The sequence below is a fragment of the Ranitomeya imitator genome, chromosome 8 (genome assembly GCF_032444005.1).
Source record: "Ranitomeya imitator isolate aRanImi1 chromosome 8, aRanImi1.pri, whole genome shotgun sequence".
NCBI lineage: Eukaryota > Metazoa > Chordata > Amphibia > Anura > Dendrobatidae > Ranitomeya > Ranitomeya imitator.
In genome coordinates this window covers 6,133,250-6,142,118 of record NC_091289.1, presented here as the reverse complement: position 1 = coordinate 6,142,118, position 8,869 = coordinate 6,133,250, and the positions used below count along the sequence as shown (strand labels likewise).

The following is an 8,869-nucleotide window of genomic DNA, read 5'->3' as shown; positions in this document are numbered from 1 at the left end:
CTTTAACCATTGGTCTGCATTATCGGTCCCTGAAGGTCCTGAACTAAACACTTGGGAATGTCCTTGTCATCCTGCAGATTCCTATACAGGACCATATTGGCAGTTGTCAGTTTATTACAATGTTGTCATTTTCCGTTGATTCCGGAATCCATTTAGAACAAAATAGTCAATTATCTTTTTCGTCTAATAGTTAACCCAAGGTAGACATTATCGGACTTATCATATGAATGTTACTAATCCAAAGAATCTTGTGTAAATGGTGCAAGTGTCCAAATCTTCCCAACGCATAGCTCTGAGTCTGGTTTCAGGCAAGTAATAGTGTGTGTAGTCTGATACTGCAGATCTTTACCTCCTCTCCTTCACACCATTGGTAGAGAAAAAAGAGACAAAGGTTTGAAATCAGACAACACAGAGACTTTGTAGTCTGTTGCCATAGAGATCTGGATACATTTGGATAAGTATTTTCAGAATATGATAGAATTGCAATCAGATTTTATACATTTTTATCATGTCAATAAGTGAGGGTTAAAAAAAAGCTTTCTTGAAATTTTCATAGACACATTTTAAGCTATAAGTTTAAGTTGTAAAACAATAATAAAAGTAGCGCAATTTGTTGCAAGTTTAAAACTGAAGAATAATTACTGATCTCAAGCGGCAAACACAGAAACTTGACATTATAATTAATGCTCTGAGGCTTTGTAGGAATTGGCTGGTTATTTACAGCGCCTGGCGTCTCCTCGGAGGGTGAGGATCTATATTTCTCTATATCTATCGGGCAGCAATGACTCCACTAGAACAATATGAACCCTTCAGGTGACGTGTGTGCCGGCATCTTGCGTCCTCGTGTTCTTCCTACTTACCAATGTCTACTTGACCCAAGTCATTCAGGTTTCTGAGCATTGAAAGTTCTTAGATCAACGCAATGACGAATTTCACCAAAGTGACAGAATTTATTCTCATCGGCCTCTCAGATCATCCGCACAACTTACATCTTTTCTTCATTGTCTTCTTCTTCATCTATGTCTTGACCGTCATCACAAACTTCCTGATCATCCTTTGTGTCTTCACCGACTCCCAGCTTCACACTCCGATGTACTTCTTTCTTGGAAATTTGGCCTCTATAGACGTCTCCTACTCTTCAGTGACGGCTCCTAAAATGCTCCTTGACTTAGTCACCGAAAACCACTCAATATCTTTACCGGCCTGCACGACCCAAGTCTTCTTCTTCATCTACTTGGGCACTGCGGAGCTCTTCTTGCTCTCTGCTATGTCCTATGACAGATACATTGCCATCTGCCATCCCCTGCGTTACACCCAGATCATGTCCTGGACGGCTTGTACCTACATGGCCTCTGGGGTTTGGATTCTTGGGTTCCTCTATTCACTGGTCCACACTTTATTCACACTCAGGTTGACCTTCTGTGGTCCAAACACCATCCATAACTTCTTCTGCGACCTTCCTCATCTGTTCCAGATCTCTTGTACTGACACTTATATAAACATTGTAGTCATATTAATTGTGGGTGGAATCTTCGGAATTGGAGCTTTTACCATCACATTTGTTCCCTACTTTCACATCTTCAGCACCGTTCTCAGAATCCGGACCAGCCACGGAAAGCTTAAAGCCTTCTCCACCTGCACCTCTCATCTGACGGTGGTGTTTATTTTCTACGGGTCCATTATCTTTATCTATTTTGTGCCCACCACCAGTAAGCTCTTCACTCTGAACAGGGTGTTCTCCGTTACCTATGCCCTCATTAACCCTTTACTGAATCCCCTGATCTACAGTATCAGAAACAAAGACCTGAAAGATGCCGTCAAGAGACTCGTCTATCTGTATAAGCAAAAAAATTGACCATCAGTGATGGATGTTACCTTTTACTGTCACAGTTTCCTTAAAGTGGAGAAGACATTTTCAGTAGACACAAGACACAGAGATTTGGCATGACTATGCATGCATGGAAACGGGGCACTCACATAGCCACCATATTGGAGGGTTTCCAAATTTGCCTTTATGTTCTTCAGAGTGTGAAACGTGTGTTCTATGAATTGCAAAGTAAAGATTTTTTCTTTTCTTTTTCCTTTTTTTGCTCTTTATTATTATTATTACAAAAACAAGTGTATGTCTGTGTGTATCGACAATGATGTCATTATGGTTGCCATGGCGATGATGATATCTTAAAGGTTGCCATGGCGAAGATGATGTCATATAGTTGCCATGGTAACGATGATGTCATAATAAGTTTCCATGGCGAAGATGATGTAATTATAGGTTTATGGGTTTGGAACTATGGGATGGAGGATGAGTATGATGGGTATATGGGAATGGGACTATGGGATGGAAGATATGTATGATGGGTATATGGGCACGGGACTATGGGATGGAAGATATGTATGATGGGTATATGGGCATGGGACAATGGGATGGAGGATGTGTATGATGGGTATATGGGCATGAGACTATGGGATGGAAGATATGTATGATGGGTATATGGGCATGAGACTATGGGATGGAAGATATGTATGATGGGTATATGGGCATGAGACTATGGGATGGAAGATATGTATGATGGGTATATGGGCATGGGACTATGGGATGGAGGATGTGTATGATGGGTATATGGGCACGGGGCTATGGGATGTAAGATATGTATGATGGGTATATGGGCACGGGGCTATGGGATGGAGCAGGGGCGGACACTGACAGCTTGGGGCCCCTGTGCAAGAAATGTGTCTGTGGGCCCCTCTCCAAAGCTACATTATATATATATATATATATATATATATATATATATATATAGCCACACACACATACATGTATATATATTACATAGTCTCCTTTGTTATGTATATTGCCGTCCCTTATTATACAGTGCCCTCTCTTGTCATGTACAGTACCGTCCCTTACATATTGGATTATATAGAGCCCTGATTTTTTATTACATACTGTTCTGTCTTGTTAGCTGTATAATGCAATTATGGCTGATGGAGCATGGGAATGCTTCTTTTCTAATGGAGGAGCTGATGGACTGGTCGTCTGGTCACCGGCTCCTCCATCAGCAGTCATTTTACATCTAACAAGAGAGGGGACTATGTAATAAAAGAGGGCGCTGTGAATAACAAAAATAACAAGAATACACTATGTAAGAGACAGCACTGTACATAACAGCAGAGGAAGCTATAAAATATGGGACGGCATCATAAAATAATAAGCGAGTACGCTATATACTAAGGGACTGTGCTATATACTTCCTCCACCTTCCCTGTTCCTAAATTCATTATAAATCCCCTTTCTTCCCATCCCAATCCCCCACACCCATCTTGTCCTCCTCCCCCCGCATCCCATTATTGTCCTCTCCCCCACCCCAATCATTGCCCTTTTCACCAGCTCCATCATTGCCTTCCCCACCACCCCCATCATTGCCCTCTTCACCACCTCCATCATTGCTTTCTCCTCCACCACCCCCATTATTGTCCTTTCCACCACCACCATCATTGCCTTTTCCCCACAACTGGTGAAGTATATGCAGAAAGGACATTCTGTTAAAGGGACACTGTCACCTGAATTTGGAGGGAACAATTTTCATCCATAGAGGCGGGGTTATCGGGTGTTTGATTGACCCTTTCCTTACCCGCCGGCTGCATGCTGGCTGCAATATTGGATTGAAGTTCATTCTCTGTCCTCCATAGTACACGCCTGCGCAAGGCAAGATTGGGGGCTAGGAATGTAGGTGTACTTGATAAATTAATTTCTGAAACTTTTCTCATCAAACTATTGTTTCCCAATAGAGATGAGCAAACCATTAAAGGTTCGGTTCAGCTGGGATCGGCGAACTTCTGGATGTTTGCAGAACTTACCTGCACCCCATTGAATTCAACAGGAGGCAAAACCAAATGCATAGACAACACCTTCAGGGGAGCCAAAAGCTGCCAAAACAGCTCAAATTAATTAGTGGTAGGGACCAGGAAAAGTGGCATCAAATAACCCAGAGTACAAATATTATATTTGCACAGCATGGATGCCTGGGACAGGGTTTGGAGCAGCAAATCTAGCTGAAACATTGATCATTAATAGGTGGATGAGTGACATATGTAGGCCTGGTGCTCTGAGTGCACTGCCAAAATCAGGCAACACACACGAAGGAGACCCAACTTGGAGTCCAAACATTTCCAAAAAATTAGGGACAGACAACAGGAAAAGTGTCATCAATTGACCCACAGTAGAAATGTTATAATGGAGCAGCATGGATGGGAGAGACCTGGCCCAGTATGTCTAGCTTACAAATTGGTCAGTAAGAGTTGTATAAATGACAGGTGTAAGCCTGGTGCTCTGAGACCCTTCCACTACAGGCAACCCACCAGCTGGAGAGCCGACTTGGAGTTTCCACATTTCAAAAAATAATTGTCACACACCACTAAAGTGGCATCAATTTCCACAGAGAAGAAACAGTGTAATGGTGCTCTGATACACCTCCCACTACAGGCAACACACAACAACGTGATCCGAATAAGGGTCTCCATTTATCAAAAACTTGGCTTGTCGTGACTCAGGAGGAAGCAAAAGCAGGAGGAACAGGAGTAGAGATGAGCGGACCTTTCAAGGTTCGGTTCGATTCGCTGAAAGTTTAAACGGTCGCCAAACATGTTTGACGAATGTACTCAAACCCCATTAGATTCAATGGGAGGCCAAACCAAACGTATACACAACACCTTAAGGGGTGACAAAAAGCTTCCCAAGTGTCACGGTTCCACCCCTCAGGGTGTCTGGGATTCATTTACTTACAGCTCGGCTGTCCAATCTGGTATTGGGGCGTGCTGAAGCTGTCAGTGCTTTGAGTGACAGCTTGGCCATCCAATCTAGTACAGGGGCGTGCTGAGATGTTAGTGTGTTGATTGACAGCTTAACTATCCAATCTGAGACTGTGAGGCGTCGGCTGTCTCCAAGTGTTCATTATTCCAGGTAATTGCCATGCTACTTAACTGAGCTGTGTCTCCCTGAACTCTGCCAGACATACATTCAGCTTGTGAGGTTTGTTCTCCTGTGTCTTGAGTTCTGTATACTTGATCTGTAGCCTGACCTGGACTTTGTTCTGACCATCCGCCTTTTTAACCTCTTCAGCTCTGATCCAATCCACTTATCAGAAAACTGTTCATGTAGGAACACTCGGACCTGACACCCAAGATGGTGCACCACCACATTATGGGTGTCAGGTCCGAGCATTCCTACATGAACAGTTTCCTGGAAAGTGGATTGGTCATCGTGAGCTAGTTGAATGGCCACCAAGGTCTTCTGATCTGACCCCCTTAGATTTTTATCTTTGGGGTCATCTGAAGGCAATGGTCTATGCTGGGAAGATACGAGATGTTCAGCATCTGAAACCACGGATACTCGAAGCCTGTACTAGCCTTTCTTCTGCGGTGTTGCTATCAGTGTGTCAAGAGTGGGAGAAGAGGGTTGCATTGACAATCCAACTCAATGGGCAGCACTTTGAGCATATTTTATAAGTGGTCATAAACTTGTAAATTACTCATGAAAGAATAAAGTTATGGTAAAACCAAGCACACCATTGTTTTTCTTGTGAAATTCACAATAAGTTTGATGTGTCACATGACCCTTTTCCCATAGACAAAAATAAAGTTGAATCCAAAACGGCCGACTTCAAAATGGCCGCCATGGTCATCACCCATCTTGAAAAGTTTTCCCCCTTCCATATACTAATGCGCCACAAACAGGAAGTTGATATCACCAACCATTCCCATTTTATTTAGGTGTATCCATATAAATGGCCCACCCTGTAGTATAATACTGCCAGCTTTACACACATTATCATCACTGTACCCAATGTGGCTCACAATCTAGATTTCCTATCAGTATGTCTATGGCGTGTGGGAGTAAACCGGAGAACCCGGAGGAAACTCAAGGAAACACGGCGAGAACATACAAACTCCTCTTCCTTAGTGGGATTAAAACCCAGGACCCCAGTGCTGCTAGGCTACAGTGCTAACCACTGAGCCACCGTGCTGATGAGATGAGGTCAAGGAACAGAGAAGACCACAACCCTCTCATGTGGCAGCCCCTCCGCAAGCCAGGCCTTTCATCTGACTGGTAAATGACTCTTATATTGAGCGTACTTTGTCCTACCACTATTGTATTTGCATATCTGATCATTGTATATTTATATAACCATCTTGTACATAGGGTATTGTCTAGTGTGCCTTAAGGTTATTAAATATATAAATTATCCTTGGGCTGCTATTTTATCTCGATCCACAAATCCACACGTTTGTTTCCTGGCTTAACGTTTGATGCTACCGGGGCTGGTTTCTGACCCGATATATTCGCGATAATGGACTGGACTTTTATCTAATAAGGAAGTGGTGGCAGTCTTACCGGGCTGGCAGACCAGGCACTGATCCACTGGTGCTAGTGAAAAGTACCTTACAGGGCCCGTGGGGACAGGAGGTGTCTGTGTAAAACTGTAGCAATTTGACCTTACGTGTCCCCAGGAGGTGCGGAACATCATGTTGGTGAAAGTGGATAGACCCTTCTGACTTAAAAGTGATGTCAGGCAGGTGGCGAGGTGCGGGTTCGTCACAATCAGAGATTGGGATTTTGTTTATAACCCAACCTGACTTGTACTTCTCAACAGCTTTGTCCTTGACTTGTTTGGAGTTCACATTAGTCTTCGTGGTGTTGTTTGGAGATCTCCTTGGTCTTCATGGTGCTGTTTGGAGATCTCCTTGGTCTTCATGATGTTGTTTGGAGATCTTCTTGGTCTTCATGGTGTTGTTTGGAGATCTCCTTGGTCTTCATGGTGCTGTTTGGAGATCTCCTTAGTCTTCATGGTGCTGTTTGGAGATCTCCTTGGTCTTCATGGTAGTGTTTGGAGATCTCCTTGGTCTTCATGATGTTGTTTGGAGATCTCCTTGGTCTTCATGGTGCTGTTTGGAGATCTCCTTGGTCTTCATGATGTTGTTTGGAGATCTTCTTAGTCTTAATGGTGTTGTTTGGAGATCTCCTTAGTCTTCATGGTGGTGTTTGGAGATCTCCTTGATCTTCATGGTGTTGTTTGGAGATCTCCTTGGTCTTCATGATGTTGTTTGGAGATCTCCTTGATCTTCATGATGTTGTTTGGAGATCTCCTTGATCTTCATGGTGTTGTTGGGAGATCTCCTTGGTCTTCATGATGTTGTTTGGAGATCTTCTTGGTCTTAATGGTGTTGTTTGGAGGTCTCCTTGGTCTTCATGGTGCTGTTTGGAGATCTCCTTGGTCTTTATCGTGGTGTTTGGAGATCTCCTTGGTCTTCATGGTGGTGTTTGGAGATCTCCTTGGTCATCATAATAGTATTTAGAGATCTCTTTGGTCTTCATGGTGTTGTTTGGAGATCTCGTTGGTTTTCATGGTGTTGTTTGGGTAGTGGAGTCTCTAGTTTATGGTGCTGCAGTCTCTATGGCCTTTCAGAAAAGGTAATGTGTATATACTGACAGACGTGTGACACTTAGATTACACACAGGGGGAATTCCAGTCATTAAGCATGAGACTTATGAAGGGAATTGCTTGCACCAGACATTTTTAGTGGATTCATAGGAAAAGGGGTGAATACATCTGCAAGTAACATTTTTTTGTTATTTGATCCCAGAAACTTAATTTTTGCCTATATTTTTCTCACTTCACCAACTTAGACTATTTCGTTCTGATGCATCACACACAAATCGGATTACAAAAATATATACACAAAGATTGTAATGTAACAAAATAGGTAAAAAGTCAAGGGGTGAATACTTTCGTAAGCCACTGTAGGCTGACATCTTGACGTTCCATCTTATTATTTATCTCTTTGTTTCCGTCTCTTCTCTCTCAGCTTGGATCATTTTGGCTCCTTTGTTTATTGTCTCTCAGCGCGGTAATCCTCAGCTTAATTACGCTTTGGGACTAAATTGCTAATTTCTTGAGCTGAGGTTTGCTGTAATTACTCCCAGGATGCAGCAAAGCAATAATTGCATTAACTTATGCTGCAGAGCTGCGATCGTTCTGTACAGGGACACAATATACCCAGCCAGTAATATGCAGATGATGACGCTTCATAATAAAATAAAGTTTGTAATTTTGGATTTTGCTGAACTCAGCAGAGAATTATTTTGGGTTCATTCAGAGGTAAAGCTCTGTCCTGGCCCCAGTGTTACAAGTGAGATACCATAAGGCTCTGTCCTGGCCCCAGTGATACAAGTGAGATACCATAAGGCTCTGTCCTGGCCCCAGTGTTACAAGTGGGGACCACAAGGCTCTGTCCTGGCCCCAGTGTTACAAGTGAGATACCACAAGGCTCTGTCCTGGCCCCAGTGATACAAGTGAGATACCATAAGGCTCTGTCCTGGCCCCAGTGTTACAAGTGGGGACCACAAGGCTCTGTCCTGGACCCAGTGTTACAAGTGGGGACCACAAGGCTCTGTCCTGGACCCAGTGTTACAAGTGGGGACCACAAGGATCTGTCCTGGCCCCAGTGTTACAAGTGGGGACCACAAGGCTCTGTCCTGGCCCCAGTGTTACAAGTGATGTACCACAAGGTGCTGTCCTGGTGCCAGTGTTACAAGTGGGGACCACAAGGCTCTGTCTCGGCCCCAGTGTTACAAGTGGGGACCACAAGGCTCTGTCCTGGCCCCAGTGTTACAAGTGGGGACCACAAGGCTCTGTCCTGGCCCCAGTGTTACAAGTGGGGACCACAAGGCTCTGTCCTGGCCCCAGTGTTACAAGTGAGATACCACAAGGCTCTGTCCTGGCCCCAGTGTTACAAGTGAGATACCACAAGGCTCTGTCCTGGCCCCAGTGATACAAGTGAGATACCATAAGACTCTGTTCTGGCCCCAGTG

General features: G+C 43.8%; 1 protein-coding gene across 1 annotated transcript; it reads left to right on the top strand.

The window, feature by feature from the left end:
* Positions 1-922: 922 nt before the first annotated feature.
* LOC138647506 (olfactory receptor 5AR1-like) lies at positions 923-1,855 on the top strand. Its single transcript, XM_069736540.1, has one exon. The coding sequence runs from the start codon at positions 923-925 to the stop codon at positions 1,853-1,855; it is 933 nt and encodes a 310-aa protein (XP_069592641.1).
* Positions 1,856-8,869: the final 7,014 nt, after the last annotated feature.